This window comes from Rhinatrema bivittatum, chromosome 7 (genome assembly GCF_901001135.1).
Source record: "Rhinatrema bivittatum chromosome 7, aRhiBiv1.1, whole genome shotgun sequence".
NCBI classification, from domain to species: domain Eukaryota; kingdom Metazoa; phylum Chordata; class Amphibia; order Gymnophiona; family Rhinatrematidae; genus Rhinatrema; species Rhinatrema bivittatum.
Window position 1 is genome coordinate 295219984 of NC_042621.1, and position 25562 is coordinate 295245545.

The window sequence follows — 25562 nt, forward strand, 5'->3', positions numbered from 1 at the left end:
CTGTAAAACTTTTCTCTCCTCTCTCAACAATATGGGTTTCAGACAAATAGTGACTGAACCAACCCACAAAGCAGGCCATACGCTGGACCTTATCTTTATAAATGAAGGTATCACAACCCACACCACTCCAACTTGCACTCCAATACCTTGGTCAGACCATCGAATTATATCATCGGTTTTAAAAATAAAAGAACTTCCACCACAATCCACACAACCTATAACTATATCGCTTAGGAAACAGTGCTCAGGAGACCAACTCGGTGAACACCTAGCCAAGGAACTTGAGCACCTAGACCTATCCGACGTAAACTCAGCAACTTCATCATGGACCAACATCACTAAAAAGGTTGCAGATCAAATTTGCCCCATGACAACTAAATCTATCAATCCAAACAAAGACAACAGGAGACCCTGGTTCACACCAGAGCTAAAAAATCATAAACACGAGTTGAGATGCAAGGAACAAAATTGGCGAAAAAACCCATCTACAACCACCCTCCTCATCTACAAATCATGCCTTAACTCATACAGAAACAACATCAACACAACAAAGAGAATATTCTTCTCCAAAAAAATCCACCACCTCATCTTTGATTCAAGAGCTCTTTTCTCCTATGTATCAACCCTCACAAAACCCCCGGCACCGACCATTCCAGACGATCAAGCACTCACTAAAGCGAACGAACTAGCAGACTTTTTCGACAACAAAATCACTTCACTTCTAGCTCCCCTCAAGGGACCATCTACACATCCAAAACACGTAATCAACCTCACCCCCCAATCTTCGCAATCACCCGCTCAACAAACACCTCATTCAACCGCTCAACCACCACTCCCAACAGATCAACAACCATCGCACCCAAATGTCAAACAACCTAACACTTCACTAACACTACTCAACACTTTTGAGCTCACATCCACTCTAGAAATAGAGAATATTCTCAAGAAGATAAAACCATCCTCTCATTGGTCTTCAAGACACCACAATCAAATGGTTCAAATCCTACCTCTCAAACAGATCCTACATCGTCAAGACAAACTCATCCGAATCCTCTCAAGTGCCCCTCACACATGGGGTCCCTCAGGGTTCTTCCCTTTCCTCAACCCTCTTTAACATTTACCTCCTCCCACTATGCAAATACCTTTCAGATGCAAACCTCACCTACTTCGTCTATGCAGACGACATACAAATACTTCTCCCCATAAACAAGTCCATCCAACTCACCATGGAAAAATGGAACAACCTCAGCTCAAATCTGTCCCAATTACTATCCCAACTATCACTATGCCTCAACCAAGCCAAAACAGAAATCCTTCACATCCACGATGACCGTCCCTCTTATCCCCTCAAGTGCACCCCCTCCAACCACCCAGGAACCTCAATCAACACGGGAGTGCCACAGATCTCACAAATCTCACTCACTCCATCCACAAGAAACCTAGGAGTAACAATTGACAGCCAACTCAACTTTCAACGACACATCTCCAATACAATTAAGGATGGATTCTTCAAACTCCAAACCCTGAAAAAACTTAAACCCCTTCTCCAAGCGCACGACTTCCGAACAGTCCTTCAATCAATTATCCTCTCAAAACTCGACTACTGCAACTCCCTTCTCATCGGCCTACCAGAAATCCACATCAGACCCCTCCAAGTTCTACAAAATGCCGCCGCCAGAATCATCACCAACAACAAAAAATCCTCCCACATCACACCTACCCTCAAAGAACTCCACTGGCTACCCATCACACAAAGAATCCATTACAAAACACTCACCCTCATGCACAAAAAAATACACAACAACAAAATGAACTGGCTAAACAACGCAATACATCCACACCCCACACAAAGAACCCTCAGATCCACCAACACTGGCCTCCTAGCCATCCCCAATCTCAAATCTGCACACCTCAACGCAACCCGCAAACGAGCCATAACAATAGCGGGACCCACCCTATGGAACACCCTCCCCACCTGTCTCAGAAATGAACCATCACTGCAAACCTTCAAAAAACACCTAAAAACATGGCTGTTTTTAAAAGCCTTCCCACCCGACCCTTAACCTGCCCGAACGCAACCCACCTCATCCCATACTCAAGTCTTCTCACCCCCCTGAATCCCTCACTCCGCTACTTCCTCCCACCCCACCTTCCTCCCACCCCACCTTCCTCCCACCCCCCCCTCCCTTCCCTCATCCCCCCCACCTCTATTCCTAAATTACCTACCCAACAAGTCCCTTATCCCAATTTTATTTTATCAACAACACATTCATGTACATATGTTATTTTCTATAACCTTTTGTTATATCCTATAACCTTTTGTTCCATGTACCACTGTTATAATATGTTATAATTGTTTTTTGTAAAATAGGGCGGACTACACCCTATTCCCTTGGTTATCTGGAAACCGATGTGATATCTCGATTGAATGTCGGTATATAAAAGAAATAAATAATAATAATAATCCATCAGACCATATTCCATACAACAAACTGTGTCTGATCTCCAACACCATAGCCAAACCTTTAGCAGACATTATTAACTGCTCCTTCTCTCAAGGACATGTCCCGAACCAACTCAAGTTAGCCATGCTCAAGCCGCTCCTCAAAAAACCTAACTTACCCACCTCAGACCCAGCAAACTTTAGACCCATAGCAAACCTCCCGTTGATTGCCAGAGTTATGGAGAAAGTTGTAAACAAACAACTTACAGAATATCTTGACGAAAACAACATCCTCACCTCAAACCAATTTGGCTTTCGTAAGTCTATGAATACCGAATCATTATTAACATCATTATCAGACACTATCATTTTCAACCTAGAAAAGGGCCAACCTTGCCTCCTCGCTCTCCTTGATCTTTCATCAGCGTTTGATACCGTTAACCACTCATGCCTCCTGCAACGCCTAATAGACATTGGCATTACAGGAGTAGTTTTTAACTGGTTCAAATCATTTTTGGAGAACAGAACATACAAGGTCAAGATAAATAACAAAGAGTCCCACACCATCGAATCCAAAAGGGGGGTACCACAAGGATCATCCCTCTCCCCGACTCTTTTCAATATTTATCTACTCCCACTTTGTCAACTTCTCACTAACCTTAAGCTAAGACATTACCTATACGCGGATGATATTCAAATCCTCATCCCTATAGAAGATTCCATATACAAAGCCATATCATTCTGGAATAAATGTCTGTCAGCTATCAACAATCTACTCACCAGCCTCAACTTGGTTCTAAATAAAAACAAAACTGAAATCCTCATTATAACTCCGGAAAACTATACCCCTTCCTCACATTCTAACACTAATCAACATCCGGTCACCACAGGGCTCTCCACCACATAACAAGTTAGAGATCTGGGAGTCATCATAGACAACAGACTCAGTCTCAACAAATTCGTCAACAACACAACAAAAGAATGTTTCTTTAAACTTCAAACATTAAAGAAACTCAAACCTCTCCTCCTATACAGAGACTTCCGCATGGTTTTACAAGCCATCATACTCCCAAAGCTGGATTATTGTAACTCTCTCCTCCTAGGCCTTCCAGCATGCACCATCAAACCACTTCAGATGGTCCTGAACGCCTCTGCAAGAATTCTATCAAATGCCAAAAAGAGAGATCATATCACCCCAATTCTCCACCATCTCCACTGGCTTCCAATTAAATACAGGATCCAGTTCAAGTCTTTAATGATGATACATAAGGCCTTACACAACATCGCACCTCTCAACCTAACATTCCAAATTCAATTACACACATCTGTGAAACCAACCAGAAGCGCCTATCAGAACAGACTAATCACACAACCTGTGAAATCCGTTCTGAGGAAACGTGCATTATCCACAGCGGGCCCTTCACTTTGGAACTCGCTCCCTCCAGACCTTCGTTTAGAACCATGCCACTCTACATTTAAAGGGAAACTTAAGACTTGGCTTTTCAAACAAGCTTTCCCCTAGAGCCAAGAACACGAAGAAAAGTCTTTTCAAGCCCACAACGAGTTATTCAGATCTATTTTTTTCTTCCTTTGTTAATCAGAAATTTACACATGCTGACTTCAATGTAAAACTTATTACTTTGTTTTTGTTCAATGTAAAACTTCTTTTATTCTGTTCTATGTAAACCGCTATTTGTAGCGATAGTTACTGTTCTTTGTGAACCGGGGTGATATGTATATTATACAGGAACCTCCGGTATATAAATTAATTTAAATAAATAAATAAATAAATAAATGGCTTATCATGCAGTCCGCTCTGCAGCTGAGACGTCCTCATTACGGAGCGTGCTTCACGTTCATCAGTCGGAAGTCAGACGATTCCGTTTTCAGGCAAAACTCACCTCAGTCTTACAGGCCGGTTTTCAGGCCTGATTCTAGGCAGCCACATTTCCGCCTCCTAGCCGAATCTTAAGCACCTCGCTTCTTGGTGAAAATTTGCCTGCGTTAATCTCTGGGGCGCTCGAGCCAGGCTGAAAATTAACACCTAATGCTGCCAACTCCTGCAATATCTGGTATTTCTGTGCCAACCAAGCCCCAGCATCCCCTCTTCCTCCACAATAAGACTTTTATTCCTCATACTCTCCACCGTTGAGGTGAGTAACAAAACAGCGCACACACAGTATTTATAGAGGGAGCCACAAGCCTGCCACCCTCTTTCTCCGGGGTCATAAGAAATGCAAGCAGGGTACGCCACTGGTGCCCCCGTCCCCCCCAGCACCCTCCCAAAGCCAATCCAGGAGCAGGCCACTCTCTTACTCCTTCCCGACTTGGCAACCCTGTTACTCTGACAGCGGAAGAGAGACGGCAGAGGAATTAAGTTTTGCAGAACATATCGGGGCCTGGCCCTAGTCTTTAAAAAGCAACATTTTGTGCACTTGGTAACTTTGAAGTGAGCGCCCGGGCGCACTTGTGCTTCAGTTTTAAATTGTGCGCATATTTGCACGCCCAAGATTTAAAATACACCCATCGCGCACGTGTGTGCGCCTAATTTTAAGTGGTTACATGAGCAGGTGCGATTCGCGTCTTAGTCCACCAGTTTCCCAGGTCTATCTCGAGGTCATCCAGACCCCTCTGGTTCTTCAGCCTGCACTTCCCCTCCCCCCCCCCCCCTAGTTTACCCAGAGCCCTCACCCTGCGAGATTTCTGCATACTCGCAACTCAAGAGCGGCAATAAACATATGCGGCTAACGGCGCGCTGCATCCGCTGGATTTAAAAGACAAATTTATTTATTTATTTATTTATTGGCTTTTAATGTACCGACATTGGTGGGAACATCAAGTCGGTTTACAATGTAACAGATAGGAGGAAAATTACATAAAACTGGGGGGGGGGGGGGGGAGAGGGAGCAGATGGAAAAGGAGAGGCGAGGAAAGGGTGGAAACATAGGCAGGGAAGGAAGAGAACCAGTGACTGAAAGGGAGCCACCGAAGGCTAACAGAGTAACGTGGAAACTGTGCTTTCCGGGGAAAGGCACCAGGCTCAACTTCATACAAATGGGAGAACAAGTTGTGGAACTCTTAGACATTATATGAGAGTAATCATTATCCAAAAGGAAGATAAAATTGGGAAATCTTATACATTATATGCAATATTCTTATACATTATGTAGGATTATATACACCATGTGGAAAAAATGAACCAAGAACAAGAAAAGAGGCACTGTAATACACTGAACAGCTTTGTCTTTGGGAGGGGAGGGGGGTGGGGGGGCTATGTAAGATCCGATTCAGGGTAGGCCGATTTAAAGAGCCATGTTTTGATCCCAGTTTTAAATTTTCGAAAGCAAGGCTCAAGAGGAAGTTCAACTGGCATCGAATTCCAGAGGGAGGGGCCTGCAATAGATAGGACTCTCTCTCTGGTGGGAGGACTGGGGAGCACTTTTGAGGGAGGGGGTGTGGAGGGTGCCTGAGAGAGAGTGGAGGAATGAAAGCGAAGGGGATCCTCAAGCCAGGAGTGATTGTGATTGTGCGGGGAGTTGTGAATGATAGTTAGGGTTTTGTGTTTGATGCGGGATGAGATGGGAAGCCAGTGGAGCTCCTTAAGTACAGGGGTGATGTGATAGGATTTGCGAGTGTTTGTAAGGATTCTTGCCATAGTGTTCTGTAGCATTTGCAGGGGTCTAATAGTGGCGCAGGGGAGGCCTAGAAGTAAGGAATTACAGGAGTCCATTTTTGAAAGCATTGTCGCTTGTAGGACTGTGTGGAAGTCTTGTGCGTGAAGTATGGGTTTAAGTTTTTTGAGAATGTGTAGTTTGTAGAAACCACCCTTAATGATTGTATTAATGTGGTTTTTGAAGTTTAGATGATTGTCTAAGGATACCCCACATAATTGTTGGGCCCATCCGGGAACCCCCAATGTGCCCTAACTCTGCCCCTCTTTTCCTGAGCATTGAGTTGCTCGCGCATGCGGATAATTGGGCCATTAAAAAAAAACAAACAAGTTGCTCGCGCTTGGCCCAGATACTCGCATATATGGGCTTTTTAGTTCACCCCTTATGGTCCAGTTTCATTTTAATTTTTTATATTTCTTTTTATTGGGTGGAAGTGGCTTTCTCTTCACTAATTTTTAAGCAGCTAAATGGTTAACATTTTTTACCATTTTCGAACTTTTTAAATCCGCGTCCCTTTGTGAATTTTCACTAGGAAATACAAGTTTTGGGGGAACTGGGACGTGGCTCCTGGCCATGCCACTAACGTTTGAGTATGTCTGTCCCTTTCAGGGGCCAGTGAGAATGATGTCCTGTGGATAGCCATGGCTGGGACTCATCAAATCTGGGCACTGTTACTAGAAGAGGCCAAGTTGCCGAAAGGCAGGTAAGCTGTTTATCTTGATCATGAGAAGCTATTTTCCAGCTGGCACCTTTCCTTCCGTAGGTCGTTTTATTAAAACCAGACTTTCACAATTGCCAACATTTGAATGATCAGTTGAGAGAAATGAGGGACAGGCCTGAAAAGTATTTGGACCAGGGGAATTCATTTTGCGGGTCAGAGAGACAAGTTTGTCATCTTTTTCTGGAATGGGATACTGTCATTATGAAGGACCTTAATAGCCTTGGCCCTCCACCCGTGGCACTCATATCTGTCTCCTCTGTGACTTTCAAGCACTTAGCTTTACCAGTAAGATGATCCTCAGTGAAAACGCCATGAAATTCTCTCTGCTCATGACATTGGTAGAGAGCGGACCGCACCTTAAGTACTGTGTACAATTCTGGTCACCGCATCTCAAAAAAGATATAATTGCGATGGAGAAGGTACAGAGAAGGGCTACCAAAATGATAAAGGGGCTAGAACAGCTCCCCTATAAGGAAAGGCTGAAGAGGTTAGGACTGTTCGGCTTGGAGAAGAGACGGCTGAGGGGGGATATGATAGAGGTGTTTAAAATCATGAGAGGTCTAGAACGGGTAGATGTGAATCGGTTATTTATTCTTTCAGATAATAGAAAGACTAGGGGGCACTCCATGAAGTTAGCATGTGGCACATTTAAAACTAATCGGAGAAAGTTCTTTTTTCACTCAACGCACAATTAAGCTCTGGAATTTGTTGCCAGAGGATGTGGTTAGTGCAGTTAGTATAGCTGGGTTTAAAAAAGGATTGGATAAGTTCGAGAAGTCCATTATCTGCTATTAATTAAATTGACTTAGAAAATAGCCACTGCTATTACTAGCAACGGTAACATGGGATAGACTGAGGGGTAGATTTTTATAAATTTACATGCGCGTGTACTTTTGTTCGCGCACCAGGCAGCGAACAAAAGTACGCTGGATTTTATAAGATATGCGCGTATCTTATAAATCCGGGGTCGGCACACGCAAGGGGGTGCACATTTGTGCAACTTGCGCGCGCCGAGCCCTGCGCGCGCTGCCCGTTCCCTCTGAGGCCGCTCCGAGGTTTCCTCTGAGGTTCCCTCTGAGGCCCCTCCGAGGCCGCTCCGAAATTGGCGCGGCCTCGGAGGGAACTTTCTTTCTATCCCTCCTCCCTTTATTGGAAAGTTACTACTGCCTCCGGGCAGTAGTAACCTACGCGTGCCGGCGCAGCAGGCCCCAACACATGCCGCTGTGTCGGGGCGCTCGGCCACGCCCCTGGACCGCCCACACGCACCTGGACATGCCCCCAATCCCAAACTGTGCCCCCTGGCCACGCCCCCCGACCGCCCCTTTTTGGAAGCCCCGGGACTTACGCACGTTGCCGAGCCTATGCAAAATAGGCTCGGTGCGCGCAGGGGGGGTTTGGGGTAGGTTTTCGGGGGGTACGCGCGTACCCCTTTGAAAATCTACCCCTTAGTTTTTGGGTACTTGCCAGGTTCTTGTGGCCTGGATTGGCCACTGTTGGAAACAGGATGCTGGGCTTGATGGACCCTTGGTCTGACCCAGCATGGCATGTTCTTATGTTCTTACAAGGTGAAGCGGGTAATCAAGCAATGCATTTTCATTAAGTAGCATCTGAGTGCAGGGAAAAGTTGGTTTTAACTTTCTGTGTTCCAAACTGGCCATGTATCTTTTGAGTTATCTTACTTTCCAGGAAGGATTTGCTGTATTCCTCAGCACTTTTATTTTGATAATGCAGTTTTTGGTTGTTGTCCCTGTATATTTCATGGTGAGTCTTGTTGATTAATGAGTGAGCTGGTGAAGTATTGGCCAACGAACAGAGAAAATAAAATTTTAAATGCCGCAGTTGTGTGCCATCTCTTATTTATTGATGTAATTAATTGAATTATGTTTGGGCAAGTATTTCCAGCTAACTTCTGATCTGGGTAATTATTTTCCACCAGAGACTTACCGAAAGGAGCCTGCGTTCGGTTTGCTGGCAGTGGGGTTGAAGAGAGCAGGAACAACGCGTACCCCCACAAAGCCGGCTTTGCTCAGCCCTCTGGCCTCTCTGTGTCCTTGGAAGAACCCTGGAACTGTCTGTTTGTGGCAGACAGCGAGAGCAGCACGGTGAGGACCATCTCATTGAAAGATGGAGCAGTGAAACTTCTTGCAGGAGGAGAGAGAGATCCATCGGTAAGAATTATTGTGGGGTTTTTAATTTTATTTACGCACTTGTTCATAATTCAATCTTATGTAAATAATTATGAGCGTTTCAGGCTGGCATCATGTAGGAACTTGTAAGTAAATGAATTGAATAAGGACCAACCCTGTTCATTGTAGGTCTCACTTGTGTCTTTCTCTGCCAGACAGAGGGGATTTACGTACTGACAAAAAAAGGTTTGAATAAGGTTTTAGCATTATCCAACTAACAAAACCATTTCATTGGGACCTGCAGACATTTAGTTTGAAATCGTTTAAAACATGCATGGCCAAGTCATTGTAGTGGGAACTCACCTGGGCCATTATTTGCAGATTTAAAGACCATATCTTGAGGATGAGGACCGAGTGAGGCTAGAAAAGAACTGCCAAAATCTGCAAGCTCTGTGAGGAGAAATTGTACCCAGAAAAAGAGGCGAGATTGTTGGGAGATTGCCAAGTATTCAGAAACACCAAGGATACAAAGAGTGCACAAAAGGCAGGCATTGCTAGGTAGAGGATCATGATATAAAGTTGGAGGGAAGTAGGACTCCATCCAGCTCTTGGCATAGTCTCCCCTAGTAGTGCCATCCCCAGAACAATGTGCCTCCTCAACACAAGGAAATCCCCACTCTGTGCGACTCTCTCTACCACCCAACTTCAGACTTGCCTCGGACCTATTCAGCCATGTTATTTGTCCTGGTTTTTTGTATTGATTTTGAAATGTTTTTATTTTTGATTTTATGTGTGTTTTATTGTTCCTCACCTTGAACATTGGATATGTGCGAAATAATTTTTTAAATAAATGAATGCTCTCTTTCAGAAGACTGGTGAAAACCTGGCTCTTTGAGGCAGCTTTTTGCACTAACCACTAACCTTGCTAAACTTTCTGTATAGCCCCTCTACCTCTCAAACTATTTATCTCCTCGGCCAAACTATTAATTAACAGAATGGAGCTCTATTATACTTTTATTTAACCAGTGCCCTCTTATGTTGACTTCTAACTAGTGTCTGTATTGTATGGATGAGGCAGTTTTGGGGGGTTTTTTTCTATTTTTGTTTGGAAGACCTGTCTTGCTGGTTCTAGAAGAGCCATTTGGTTCTGAATAAGAACAAGACTGAGCTTTTGTTTGTAGAGAATAATGTGGCAAGGCTGTTAGCGCTGACCATCTAACCTATTGTTGAGGGAGCATGCTGTTCCCATTTCTACTAAGATTAGGAGTTTGGGGGTTGTTTTGGATTCTAGCGTTTCTTTGGTGCCTTATATTGGACTGGTAGCACAGTGAGCTTATTTATAGTTAAAGATAGTGTGACAGCTGCATCCTCTTTTGGATTTCTAAGCTGTAAATCCCTTGTAATTTCAGTTTTGGAACATGCTGTATGTTGGGTTGCCGGAGAGCTAACCCATAAATCCAAAATATGGCAGCATGATTATGGGAAAATCTAAATCTGAAAGAGCCTCTCCTCAGCTTGCAGGACTCCGCCGACTCCCCATCGTTCAGAGCTAAATTTAAGCTGCTGACCTTCATGTTTCGATCGCTGAAGGGAAATGGTCCTAAATACCTATGTGTTGGGCTTATATGGCATAGGCCAGGTCGGGAGTTAAGGTCATTACAGGGATGCTTTTTGATGCAATGTGAGCCTTCTTACAGGTAGCTCCAGTGGCTTGGAATGCGATGCCAGGGTCTGTTAGCGTTGAATTGACTCTTCTGAAATTTTGGAAGTAAGTGAAGACAATTTTGTGTTCAAAGGTGAGGTGATTTTTACCTGGATTGGTGTGAGTAAGTGGAGAATCCTTTGAAGACAAGGTGTTCTTTGGGAGTTATTGAAGTTATTTTGGATTTTAGTTTTATGTTTATTTCATTTTCTGTTGGGTTTATTTTTTTGTTTTTTGTATTTTATCTGTATTTTGTTATTTTAAATTATGAATGTTATGTTGGAAATAGTTTCATTCATTATATTTTTCCTGCTGTAGCTAGCTTGGACTATTGTAGAGCACCACTCTCAGCGGTTCTATTTGTATTTCATATCGCTTTAGCGGGCCTAGCATTACGCTGTACAGAATGGTTCTATCTGTAACTTTCTTTGAACTCCACGACTGGAAAAGCGTGTCCTAAACAAACAGTGATGATGAGGATGAAGCATGTAACGACTTCTCGGTGAATCCAAGAAAGTAGGGGACAAGCACCGAGAATCCTTAACAGCTGAAAAGTAAGGGTAAAGCCAGAGATAAGTAGGACTTGCCGGAAGCAGGGAAAATGGCCAGGCCAGGTGGATCTGCATGTTTTTGTCTGCTGTCAGATTCTCTGTTTTCTTATTAGAAGCATTAGTGGATATGTTACAGCATAGCGCAGGAGAGATTAAAAAGGGTAACTAGGAGGAAATCAGTGTCAGCATCCCATATCGATATCGGTTTACACTCCCCAGTCATCGCCAGTATAGTCTGGAAGACCCGTAAGCATCTTCCTCCATTGCAATGACACACAACTGGCTGGCCCCTGTGCCACTTCTAATAGGCCACTTCCCACGCCCAGCCTAGGGTGGGGAAACTGGAACCTTTTTAAAGCTGTGTGATTCTGTTTAGTTAATGCAGAGAGGTTGTGCAGATAGCTTGTTTGTTGCATTATGTGTTTACTCTGGATCTCACATTGCTACGCAACTGCTTTATGCAACCGTAACTTGAAACAAGTAAACAAGAAAAGTCATCCATTGAAACAAAAGATTCCCTTCACAGTTTGAGCTGTAAACTGTAATGATAAAGGACCTGAAAATCTCAGGGCAGATCCCATCAGCAAGTACTATCTCATCTCATCTCATCTCGCAGATTAGTGCTTTAAAAACATGCACTGTTTACACAACAAGGCTAGGATTGGCTGAGCTGTTCCCATACTTAAAGGTTAAGTCATCATTGCCTTTGAATTGCAGCCAATTTCTTATCTAGCAGGATGGCTCCAATGATTTCCTCTGGGTGACAGGCGCTGGGAATGCGATGCTGTAGAAAACGAAAGTGTTTTGCACCCAGGAGGGAAGGCCCTTGTGCCAGGGATCTACAGCCTGCTCAGTCATTATGTTAAATATAACTTAAACAGCATGTTTCATTTTCCATTTTAGATCATTATGTAAGTGCTTCACACAAGGTCTAGAAGTACACAACACAAAAAACATAACCTAGATTACAGCAAATAAACACCAACTGGTTCATCCAGTCCTCCCAGGTAGCCAGCCTACGCTGCTAAGCATATATCCCCGCTGTCATCCGTAGAAGCGTGAGCCCTTGTAGGTTAGCACTCTTTATAGAGTGAAATCCGTATTCCTATGTGGTACTGAGCTCCCTCGACCTCTTGTTAAAAGCACAGATGTAATCCTGGGTATGCGAGATCTGGTCTTCTGTCCATGAGGACCAGGAATGCACTGCCCTATATGTGGGCGTCACTGGCAGACTTCTCTGTATGCTGTTGGGTGTGTTTTTATGTTGATGGTTGACCAGATGGAACTGGATGTGAAGCCACCTCAGAACCTAAAATTACAAAGAAGCTCATTTTGATTTGCATGCAAGGATTGTCAGCCGCACTCCTTTCAAACACAGGCCGAATTCCCTTCTCTCTTCCCTTCAGAATTTGTTTGCGTTCGGCGATGCTGATGGGGCAGGAGTGAATGCCAAACTGCAGCACCCCCTAGGGGTGACCTGGGACAAGAAAAGAAGTTTACTGTATGTAGCGGATTCTTACAATCACAAGGTGAGTCTCGTTAAAGGCACGCCACAAATCATTGTCTGTTTGCTTTTCATAACAAAATGCTATTCCCAGTGCACCAGGCGGCATTTACACTGTATATGTGTGTTAGACTATGCAAAGATCCTAGCTTCTTAATCATAATTTGATTTCTGTGTGTATGTATATTTGTGTGTGTATGTATATATATATTTCATCCCAACAAGATAGCAGTGTGCATTACAATTTATAGTGCTTCAGCAATTTGAATAGCGTGGAAAGGACAGCAACCATTTTGTCCCCAGGTGGAGAAGAAACAATGATATCAAGTAGGTTCAGCTGGGCAAACTGAGACACCAACAGCTAAAGGGCCTTGCCCCAGTTCCCAGAGAATCGGTAGGGGAGCAGGACTTGACCACACGAGCAACAAGTCCTGGTTCACTTCTGCAAGCTCCAAAGCAGGGGTCCCCAAGCTGGATCCTTAAGGGCCGTAATACAGTCGGTTTTTCAGGGTTTCCACAGTGCGTGAGATCTGTTTGAGTGCCCTGCCTCCACAGTATGCAAACAGGTCTCATACATATTCATTGTGGAAATCATGAAAATCTGACTGGTACGTGGCCTTCAAGGACGGCGTTTGAGGTCCCTGCTCGAGGTCATAACTACCCCCTACACTTTGGTCAAGCTGAAGGCCACTGAAAAAGCAGCAGGGGCCGTCACTGCCTGTCAGGTATCCCATGAAATCCTTTAGGAGCCTGTAATGTTAACATTGGCCTTCCCACATTATTAGCATTATTTTTGTAAAAACAGTAATCATTTTTTGCTATATTTGCCATGACTTGCGGTTTTATCAACATTTTTTGTAGCACTAAAATGTTCTTTTCTCAAATTGTAATATTGGTACAAGACAGAAGAAAAATAGTTTTGCAGATGGAAGTCAGGGTAGCCTGGTCTGTAAGATGAATTGGCCACAAACAAAGTAGATAATGGCGTGACAGCTCAAGAGCAATTAGGTCTAAGATATTCATGAATTGTTTGCACATAGAATTATATTTATACTGCCGAGGTTGATCTGTTCTGGGCAGTTGGGTTTTGTCCGTGGTAGGACAACGTGTGCAGGTTGCTGTTGGAATTAGAAGCATGCTTGTGATCCAGTATTGGTCGGATTTGGTGCAGAGAAAGCATCTGATGGGGATATCTTGGAATTTGTACTCATTAAACGTGGATTTGCAGGAACTATCTTGGACTGTATCAACGTTCTTTATTCCAGTCCTATGGCGCATATTTTTGCTAGTGCTTTCCTGTCAGAGAGAAAACCCAACAGGGATGCCGTCTTTCTCCTCTGTTGTTTGTTTTGACGTTGGAGTTTCTGGTTATTAAATTGGAACATGAGAAAGGAGTTGGTGGCATGAATGAAGCTGCCCAGTCTCTGAAGGGCCTTCTTTTTGCTCTTGACCTGCTTTTACTTCTTCCCGATGCCCAAGCCATCTTTGCCAAATACCCTAAATGTTTTTGAGAAATATGGTAGGTTTGGGGGAAGTCAGAAGCACTGGGTATTTTGGGAACATTATCTGTTGGATGGGAGAATTTCCCATCACAGCGAGCAAGGGATGTTACATTCCTGCACTTACCAACGTGGCACGGAGGCGCCGACTACTTCTGCAGCATGGAGCCACAGTGAGCCTGCCTTCTTCCTGTGGCAGGAGCCGCCGCCAACGTCATCTTCCTCGCGGCCCGGAGGCTGCAATTCCCAGCATCACCTGCTGCAGGAAGCCACATTCAGCTGCTTGTTCCGCAGCCAGGACGCCACTGTCCCAGCGTCGGGCCTGAGCGGCCTGCTCGACTTCCTTGCACTGGCCGCTGACCATGGTTCTGATACTTCCTGTTCCTGTCTTCCTAAGGCGCAGGCCACGCCTCCTTCACAGATTTAAAGGGCCCGGGGCCGGATATGCCCAGGGCCCCACCTGGACTCCTTCCAGGGCGTTTCCTGATCTTCAGCCCTATTTAAGGGCCCAGCTTCCAGTCCTTAGTTGCCTTCGCAAGGAGTTAGTTCCTCTCAAGGACTTCTCATCTTCATGGGATCCCTCATCATGTTCCTGGTCTCTTCTGGATTATCCCTCGTCTTCTCCTGATGTTTCGTGGTCTTCCTAATGTTTCGTGGTCTTCCTGATATTTCTTCCTGATGCCTAGTCTCCGCTTCTGCTTCCTGGACCCGTGATTCCTCATTGCTACCTCTTCTGGTGTGCCATGTCGTGTCTCGTCACTTCGTGGCATGAGCCTGTCTTCTCATCTGCAGTGCAAGCCTCTGGAGGGTCATCCGTATATAAAAACCTTCCAGACATCTCAGATCTCTCTCCAAAAATCTATTAGACGTACCTACCATCAAACTGGCAAAACATGAATTAACTAGAAAAAGGGCTTTTTCAGTAGCAGGCCCTGTTTTATGGAATACACTCCCAGATTTCCTCCGCCTTACTTCTTCTACACAACAGTTAAAAAAATCACTAAAAACCTACTTATTTCAGAAAGCCTACAGTTTATTCTCTAACTCATAAAATTTACATTCACTTATCTCCCACATGTCACTATCTACTTTCAAACAGACAATATCCATAAGAAATAATACTTTATAGTCAATTCAATGTTACTGTCTAAAGTCGTAGGGCATGAATGTTTATTGTGCTATTATTTTTATTTTAGTTTTAATTTGTCGCATTTTTAAGTTTATTTATTATGTATGTTTAGTTGTAAACCGTTTTGATTAATTCTTTTGAATTGTAAAGGCGGTATATAAACATTTTTAAATAAAATAAATAAATAAATCCTCGCCTGAAGCCAAGTCTTGTCTTGGTCCCCTGTCTCATGCCTGAAGCCAAGTCTCGTCTTGGTCCCTTACCCTGAATCTCGTCTCAGCCCTTGGATGTTCTTGTGGCTGCTCCGTCCATGCCTAAGACTCTGTCTGAACCTGCTCCGTTCCAGCGTGGTCTGTGACCAGCCATGGGCGGCTGTGTAGGGCGCATCTCGGTGCAGGATTCTACTGAATCTTCACCATGTTCTGGCTTCATCTTCCATGTATTCGTCTGGAGTCTGCTTCGCACTCAAGCATGGTCTGTGACTAGTCCCATGGGTCTGCCCTGTGGTGGACTGTGTAGGGCGTGCTGCATCGCAGCCTCAACCCAGTACTTGACTTTGTTCCTGAACCTTGATCCTGAGTCTTCATGCTCAAGCCTCTTGTCTGAGTCTTTACGTTCTAAGCTTCTCATCTGTGTCTTCACGTCTCCAAGTTCCTTGTCTTGAGTCTTCATGTTCCAGAGCCTTCGTCCGCCCTCGCCTCCTGTCCGGCCAGCTGCCTTTGCCGTTCCCAGCGGCAGGTCTGAAAGGGCTTGGAGTTAGTCGGATGACCACTCTGAGACCAACCTTGCGTGGTTGGTCTCACTGAGGCTGTGCAGGTCAGCAGGGGCCTGGCTTCCTGGTCTCAGCCCAGGCTCGGACATGTCTCACCAGCCTCTGTTCTGCCTTGGAGTCCTCTGGGGTAGTGCCGAGGTCTAAGGGCACACTATCTCCTTGGAAATGGGACCACTCTCCTAGCGCTCCCCAACAGATTGTGAAGGCCTCTGAGCTTTCCCATGCCCAAGGTCTTCACTTTCCCTAACAGGTGACACCATTAAAGATTTAGGTTTAGTGATTCCTAGAAATCCTAAGCTTTGGTATTCATGCAATATTTCCCCCTTCTTATCTGCCTTTCAGAGTAGATCGCAGAGATGGATGGACTTTCCCTTACTACAGGGCAGAATTGCTCTTTAAAGAGGATTCTTTTCCCCAAAATTATGCTTTGCAAATGCTGATGCTGGTATTCTTAAGGAAAGATATCTAAACTTTAAATGCTATCGGGTGAATTTTCAAAACATTATAAGGTGAATTTTGAAACCGGCGCACGTGTTGGCCTGCGCCCAGGGACGCAGCCATTTTATAACATACACGCGCATATGCACGCATGTTATAAAACAGGCTAGCCGGGCGCGCACACGTGCACGCAAACGCCAAGTCTACGGTGGAAATGGGGACATTTTAAAAGGGATGCGTACTGACACCATTCCCATTTCACTCAGTTCCTTCCCCTTGGTTAGCCCCCACCCTTTAAAACTGGCCGATTGGCCTGGTTTTCTTTATTTTATCACTTATACGTCAGCCATCGCAGAAGTAAAATGGCACGGCAGGGGACCTCAGCGTGTGCCGGGGCGCGTATTTGCATGCCCCCGAAATGCCCTCGCCCTGCCTAAACCACACCCTGCCCCTTTTTGAAAACTTCTGAGATGTACGCGCGCACGCCAGGAGGTTACACGCATATCTCGATGGCTTTTAAAATGTGCTCGGCGAGTGCAAGCCTGACATATACATACATCTCCTAACTGATGCACGTGCTGGACTTTTACAATTAAACTTTAAGCGCAGGAAAATGAGTGTGTGCTCGCGTAATCCATATTTTATAGAAGTCGAAAATATGTGCGGAGTTTCGCTTTCACACGCACATGTAAAAAAAAAAAAAAAGGAGCAGTCCAGGGCTGTTCGCGGTCATAGCCCACGCGCAGGTAAGTTGCTGTTTTAAAAGGAGTGCGTACATTTGCCAATTTAGTTGAGTATTTTTACATCTGCTAATTATCTGGCATAAGTGATATCAAACGTGTTTTACTGACTGGCTGGGAGCTCTGGGTGAACTGGGGAGAGTTCAAGCTGAAGAACCAGGAAAGTCCCGGTGACCTGGTTAATTTCATTTACGCCCCCGTTTAAAAATTGGCTGACCTACGTAAAACCTGTTTTTCTTTTCTGCCTAAAACATGCACGTGTATAGTTTTAAAATAGACTTCATGCGCTCAGTGCGTTGATATGCGTGGTTTTCAGCGCGTTGCATGTACTCGCGTGTAAGCCTTCATATGCGTATGTTGTGGGTTGGAGATGCGCGTAGTTTGTAAAACGCACGTATATCGTACATGCGGTTATAAAATACTATACGCGTAGCTGTTTGAAAGTTACCATCCCTGCGTGTAAAATGTTTGTGGAAAAATAGAAGAGCTAGGATGCCCCCTTTTTAAACTGTTGGCGGCCAGGGATAAGGGAGGCAGGGGTTTTTCCAGATTTTAGGTACTGCCCGTTTATTGACATCCTTCGGGGACGGGTTGCTGGACGGACGACGTTTTTCTGATCTAGATGAAGACTTGCACTTTGCCTCTCCTATAAATTTGAGATCTAGGTGTCAGGGGAGAAGAGCTGAGAGCTGCCAGGTCTATATGGAAATGCGTAGGAAGCTTGAGGAATCTCTCAGGTGACATCTTCTATCAGAGGTAACGTGTTATTTCCACCTGGCATCGTGTATCCTGGCTTTCAAGCTCCTGAGGCTTCAGGACTTAGGATAGTGCACGATCTGGTGATCTCAGACACATGACGTCTGCAGTCGTCTGACTTCTGCGTAGTGAACCTGTCTTCAATTAAAGCATTGAAGCCATCTTCTTCTAGGCTTGCTTCACCGTACTTCAAAGGCTAATGCAGTTTTATAAAGCTGGAAAAAGCACGTTGTCTCGTCTCTACACATTTTTACAAAGTAGTTAAGATTATCAATTATTCTCTGCATTAGCAGATGTTTAGGCAAAGGATCTCAAAGTTCAAATTGCTCACGAAGGTCTCTATAACTGTTAATACCTTGGTATATAAAACTGAAAATGCTGTGTCCCCTGAATTGCAATTGAGGTCATGCACTGGGCGATCTTTATGCCCTTTTGAGCCTTTAAATCTCATATTGCGAAGTCTAGTAAATGTTTAAAGTGTGCCCAGGACAATGCAACCTTAGTTTGTTGCTTCGGGGATTGTAGGTCTTTTCAGCAGTTCTGGGAGACTCTTACATCCCATTGAGGTACAAACTAAAAATAAATGATGCTGAGCACAGCATCTTTCTGTTTTCTTGGTCATTTATCTGGGAGATATCATGTATTATGGGCCTGAAGTTCAAAAGCATTTACGTGCTTAAAACATGGTTTTAGATGCGTAAAAAGCACTTTACCCACGCAAGTGGGCTTTTGAAAATTGCTACAGTAGTATGTTACGTTTACAGTACATATGTAGTGTCTGTTAAAATTCACCTGTGCGTGTACTAAAAACCATCCTGGCGGCTAAGAGTTGTATTTCAACGAGGCGGCTTGATAACAACGGTCCTGATCTTCTTATGTGGAAGCCAGAGATGCGGTGCTTACATCTCGTGGAATTTAAGTGTTTTTATTTAGTTCATTACGGGCCAATTCAGTAAAATCGCGGGAGAGCGGGCGCATGCACAGGACACTCTCCTGTGCGCGTGATATAGTATTTTGATTTATTTAAATTAGGCCCAGTGGTAAAAAGAGGCACTAGGGACACTAGCGCGTCCCTAGTGCCTCTTTTTTGATGGAAACGGCAGCTGTCAGCGGGTTTGACAGCCAACGCTCAATTTTGCCGGCGTCGGTTCTCGAGCCCGCTGACAGTCACAGGTTCGGAAACCAGACGCCAGCAAAATTGAGCGTCCGGTTTTCGAGCTGCGGACCCACTAAAAATGTTTTTTTATTTTTATTTTTTACTTTTTTAAACTTTCGGGACCTCCGACTTAATATCGCCATGATATTAAGTCGGAGGGTGCACAGAAAAGCAATTTTTACTGCTTTTCTGTGCACTTTCCCAATGCCCGGAGAAATTAGCGCCTACCTTTGGGTAGGCGCTAATTTCTGAAAGTAAAATGTGCGGCTTGGCTGCACATTTTGCTTTCTGAATCGCACGGGGGCCATCAACATGCATTTGCATGTTGCGGGCGCTATTAGGTTCGGGGGGTTGGACGCGCGTTTTGGACGCGCTATTACCCCTTACTGAATAAAGGGTAAAGCTAGCGCGTGCAAAACGTGCGTCCAAATGCTGGTTAACAGTGCGCTCCATCGGAGCGCACTGTACTGTATCGGCCTGAGTTAGTTAGATTTATATTCTGCTATTGTCAGTTGTGAAATCTGAGAATGCAAGAAATGTTATATAAATTGTGAGGATCATGTATTATGTCTGTACCAGTAGATATTCAAAGGCGAGTGCACTATATTGTCAATTAATCTGTGTAATCGTTGCATGGCTGTTATATAATTTGAAATATAATGACGCGTGTGATCGGTAGAACAGATAATGATCCAGCAACCTTTTGCCATGGTTTTCCTCTCTGTAATGTTCTGATGGGGATGTTTTTTTAACGTTATTTTGGGAATTTGTAAATTTAGGTTTGGGGAAATAGAATGGTCAAGATGTTTTCAGGTTTTGACTTCATGGATCAGCTAACGTTGTGACCGTGGTTTCTTAAAGAAAGATGTTTACAAACAAAAAAAAAAGCCTAATTGGGCTCATCCAGTCTGGTTTCATGGTAAACTTACTGCTGCTTTTTCTCTCTCTCACAAACTTTCTCTCCGCTGAACTCTCCCCTCCCTCCCACCACACACACAAGTGTGAGTCACTGTAGTTAGCGGTGATGCTTCCACGTGACCGTAGAGTTTAGCATGTAATTGACTGGGGTTGATTATTGATCTCTCTTCGATGGCTCAGGGAAGGAATACTGAGTGTTGGCGCGCGCCTTCATTCTCCACTGGAAATTGGCACATGGACGTCGTTAGGAATAATGGTGCATGACGCCTTATTCTTATGTCATCGCTGCTGGCTTGGAAGAATATTTGTATCCAATCAAAATAGCCTTTACTGGAAAGAGTATAAAAGGTGTCAGAAGCTTGTGGGTGTATCTGGTAATAAACAGATCACCCGGACATCTCAGTCACTCACCTTGAAAAGTAAAGGAGGATTTTTTTTTTTTAGCAGCGTTTCTTTCAGATGCAAATAAAACTATTTAACCAAAGACAGCAGTCTTAGTGTCTCTGCAGGAAGTCTTAGTATCTCTGCAAAAAGCTTCCTGCAGAGACACTAAGACTGCTGTCTTTCCTTAAATAGTTTTATTTGCATCTGAAACTCTGCTAAAAAAAATCCTCCTTTACTTTTCAAGGTGAGTGACTGAAGTGTCCGGGTGATCTGTTTATTACCAGATACACCCACAGGCTTCTGACACCTTTTATACTCTTTACAGTAAAGGCTGTTTTGATCTGATACTTGCATTTTGCGGTTCCCCTTTTGCTTGTTGTGTTTAGCAGTGTGGGGTAACTGCCGACTCTTCTCTGTATGGAAGATTAGGGTAACATCACGCGTGGCTTTTGTGCTCACCTTCCATTGTTTTTTTCCCCTTTTCTCTTCCTGCCCAGATTAAAGTTATAGATCCCAAATCTAAAAACTGCGCAACCTTGGCAGGCACAGGAGAAGCTGGGAATGTCCCTGGAGCAAACTTCGTGCAGTCGGCGTTTAATGAACCAGGAGGCCTGTGTGTGGGAGGAAATGGGCACTCGCTGTACGTGGCAGACACAAATAATCATCAGATCAAAGTGCTGGACCTGGACACCAGAGTGGTATCTGTGGTAAGGAAAAACATGAGGGTTGCAGAGAGATTTCCTAGCAGGGCGATGGAGTGGATGAAAAGAAGACCGTGCACCAGCCAGAAAGGGGAGAGGGATGTGTTGAAAGGAAACCAGCAGAGGAGAGCTAGAGCTGCCATGTTCAGGGCTACTGAAGCTTGCATTTCAGAACAGCTGCTAGCCCAGCAAATGCAGCTCTTGCCCTCTTCTAGAGCTATCCATGATTTAGTGTTCAGCTGGAATAGGGAGCTGTTCGTTCAGCGCAGCGAATGCTTTCTATGAGCTGGAAAGTTGAGGCTTCCTGTCTGGAATAGGGAGCATGGCAATGGCAGCCGTTCGTTTAGCGCAGCGAATGCTTTCCATGAGCTGGAAAGTTTGAGGCTTCCTGTCTACTTTAGAGATTTCCTGCAAGGCTTAAAATAAGCCGTGCTTTTGCACTGAGAGAGTCTCCCAGCAGACTCTGGAGGCAGGGCTGAAACAGTGGCAAGGAGACGCTCGGGTTGAGACTGCTGGCAGGGGAGAAAGAAGGGTCCCAGGGCTCTTTTTGTTATCTCCCAGGAAGTCGCCGCAGCAGCAGCAGCAGGTCGTCATATGCAGGCGTTATTCCCTGTAACAGGTGTTCGCTGTCTCACAAACCCTCCCCCTCCCCCGTTAAAGCAATCCTATGGGAATGGAGGGAACCCGCAGGGACCACCCTGCACGGGCAGCGAAAGCCTTTTCCGCCTTGACAGAAATCTCTGTGTGGCACCCGCTGCTTTCAGAGAACACCCGTTACAAGCAAGCGAGCTCCCTCGCTTTATCTTCTGTTCGGTGGTCAAGTGGAAGCTCAGCTGCGCTGCCTTCTGCAAGCGACGCACAGTAACCCAGGAGCATTCACTTACTACGCAGCAGATAAAGAATATTCCTGGGGGGGTGGGGGGTGTCTTGTAATCTTGTCTTGGGTTATAGCGTGGCGCTGCCATTCCCATCTGCAAAGTGAATAGGGTACACTCCCCAGCGTCTGCTGAGTGCCGCGGAAGAAGAGAAGCAGCCGCCGTGAAAGAGAATCTCATCTGTCACGTTTTTCGTTTGTATTTGGAGGCGTGAGAACCTTTCAGGGGGCCCTGACAGCTGCAGGCAATGGAAGAGTCAGATGTATTCGCACTTCCACTTTTCCTTGCGATCCAGTCGTCATCGAACTGAACTTTCCGATAAGACTCTTCCCACGCCGCATGCTGACTTTGTACGGTGCCTTGCTGCGCTGTCTCCCTTTCCTCTGTAAAAGTGCCGCCTTGCGCTAGGATTGGAAAGATCCGGGTTGCCACAGATCGCTTTTCTGTCCAGAAATTCTGCATGTCAGGTACCTGTTGCCATGCTTTGGTAGATAGCTGAATCACTCATATTTGATATACTGCTTTTCAGTATAAAATCAAAGCAGTTTCCAGTCAAAATCAGAAAAGATCACAGTCCTGTACCAACTAAATATTTCTCACCTCCATGTCAGTTGTGATCCTATTTGGGTTGCGCAAAAGAAACTTGAAGTGAGGAATGGCAAGAACTGGAGGGTATAAATATCAGCTAGATATCACAGTCTTCCCCTGAACCTCTGCAACGGGTTTGCAAATCTCGGTACCTTGAAATAGATCGTCCGTTACCAAAAAGCCAAGATAGGAAGTGTTCTGCCGTGAATTAAAAAAAAGCCTTTTTTTTTTTTTTTTTTAGCTGCCTATCCTGACATCGCAGGCCTCTGATATGGTCGATAACCCGATGCCGCCGCCGCCGTTCAAGGTGCCAAAGCTGCCTAAATCCGCCCCCTGCGTTCAGCTGCCTTCCCTGAGCGTACGGCCCGGGCAGGAGCTCCACTTCTCACTCCAGCTGGTTCTTCCCGCGGGGTCCAAGCTGACGGAGGGAGCTCCCAGTTTCTGGTTTCTCACTGCGGAAGGTAAATGCTTCGGATTGCTTTGCTCAGATTTTCGGCTGTTTTGTTTCACACAGTAAAATAAGTGCCAGCTGCCGGCATTAATGTTCCCTCGGGCTTTTATCTCATCCAGTACACGTTAACATGTAAAATACTGCAAATCAAAGTTGTCAAGAACAATGGGTTTATTTCATACTAACCATAGCATGGCTGGAAAAAAAAGATATATAATCCATCAAAGGCAACCTAAAAGAATCCCCCTAGTAAAGGAGGTTATCAAATGTGGCCACCTTGGACAGAATAAATGGATAGCTCGTGCTACAAGAAGGGTCCAACGCCTGGAAGCCCCTTTGTCTTCAGGGACGTTGGGCACCAGGCTAAACACGCCAGCAGCTCGGAGTAACTGATTTATGGTTGGCCAGCGAGAGCTGCAGTTTGTGCTGCCCGGACTGAGTTGTCGTAGCTGTGAATTGAAGGTTCATGACACCGTAACCTAACAGAAGCCGGTTCTGATTAAGCTGGAAGCGCACAGCATTGCTAGAGAAACCTGCCAGGCTCCCAAAAAAAGAGTCTTAACTTCTGGCGTGGTCCATCATAAATGTAGGTTTCAGACATTTCATTTTTTGCAATGTTTTGAAAATGTAATCTTAAAAGTTTAAAACAACAACAACAAAAATAAAGCAATGAAACAATTTTTAGGATGGCCCAGGTTCACTCCAGTCTGATAAGTCCAATTAAGAGGTCTTTGCCCCTTCTATGAGTTAGAGAGAAGCAGGGTTGCCTTTTAGCTTTCATCCCCTAACTTACATGGGAAAGAGAGCATGATGATGATGATGATGATGATGGTGATGGAGTCTCCCATCGATGACGAGGTATGAGCTATGAGTAATTCCTTTTCATTAACTTTGTGTGTCCTGTTAACCTGATACAAGGCAAATAAGGCCAATTCCTCCTAAAAATAGAAAGGCTGCTTATCGTTCCACTTGATTATCAGCTGAATACATTTTTTCAATGGACCTTCAAAAGGGTAAGCACTGTGCAAACCATTCTCGAAAGGCCGCAAAAGCACCCGTTGCTGTGCAGACCAGACCGTTTTTGGATAGCTATAATAATTTATTTAGGAAGTTTTCTATACCGTTGTTCAGACGAGCCATCACAACAACGGTTTACAGCTTTTTAAAAAAACACATAGGAAAAATGCATACAGAGCTACTAAACAATTAAAAGCTAAATTATGAATAATAATGGGATAAAAGAAGCAATTATTATAAAATAGTTAAAAGGACTAACACAGATAAAAATTAAAATAAAGAATGTTAAAAACAGGATGCTACCTCATTTTTCAGCCATATGTGCCTTTTCAAACAACCAGGCTTTAAGTTCCTGTCTGAACTTCTTACAATCAGCTTGAAATCTCAGCTCCATAGGCAATGCATTCCATAGTGTAGGCCCCGCGAGCGACACAGCTCTTTCTCTAACTTGTACAGTAGGTATTGAAAGTAGGCCTTTCTTAGAAAGTATAGCTAAGCTTAAAGGTATTCATGCAAGCTTGGTGGTCTGATGCCAAAAATATAGATAAAATACTGAGCCAGCCAGCTCTTTAAATCCCTGCCATCCGCTTTTGCATTTGAGAGAGTCTCTGTGAAAGAGATCCAAGAGAAGCAGTTAATTTGTTATAACAGAGCAGCCAAATCTGCTCTCACCTGCTCCGCTGTGACTTTTCTGTTTTTGCCGCCATCCATATTGCCTCTGTCTCTGTGCAATACTCCTGCTTCTTCTTACTGCAAGGCTTGCAACTGGTAATTCCTTTAGGTTGTTTTGTTTTTTTTACCGTTGGGTGACCAAGTTGGATCCAGCAAATTGTGAGGAGCTTGGTTGCAAGGCGAGGACCTCCAAGGTGGTGCGTTTTGGGTGCACTGCACGCACCGCGCACGGCGCCAGGAAGGCAGAATACGGGCGAGGGAAGCTAATGCAGGATTCTGAGCCTGAGAGAGGAAGGAGGGCGTTGAGGGGGAGGGGTTTGCCACACTGGGGGGGGTGGTCTTTTAAGGAAGACGCTGTCCGGATTTCCCAAATGATGCTTAAGGCAGCAGTTGCAAAATTATCCTTTAAGTGGGTACCTGACCTAACAGGAGATGAAATGATTTGCCCGAGATCACTAGGGGAAGCTAGAGGTGAGGAGAGTGGGGATTTGAACCCTGGTTTCTTTGATTCTCAGCCCATGCCTGTAACCTCTAGGCCACTCCTTCTTGATGTAGTGATGGAGAGCGACTCATTTTGTTGAGGGAGGGGAGGTGTTTTAGATGGGCTGAGACCACCTGTTTGACAAGAAGTTTCACCCAGAGCTCATGGAGCCTCTGGTCCGGGAAATGCACATGTGCAGCCCAGGGATAGGCACGGATCAAAAAATCCCCACTCCTGTGAAAGTCCTCCTCGTCCCCGTGACGTATC

The 25562-nt window shown here is 44.8% G+C and overlaps 1 protein-coding gene across 1 annotated transcript in view; it reads left to right on the top strand.

Moving 5' to 3' along the window:
• The window catches only part of NHLRC2 (NHL repeat containing 2), a 167858-nt gene that overhangs the window by 138321 nt on the left and 3975 nt on the right, over positions 1 to 25562 (top strand). Inside the window, exons 6-10 of the mRNA XM_029610452.1 lie at positions 6724 to 6817; positions 8772 to 9003; positions 12621 to 12743; positions 21008 to 21217; positions 22916 to 23135. Coding sequence (XP_029466312.1) covers positions 6724 to 6817; positions 8772 to 9003; positions 12621 to 12743; positions 21008 to 21217; positions 22916 to 23135 — 879 coding nt within the window. The remainder of the gene's footprint in view (positions 1 to 6723; positions 6818 to 8771; positions 9004 to 12620; positions 12744 to 21007; positions 21218 to 22915; positions 23136 to 25562) is intronic.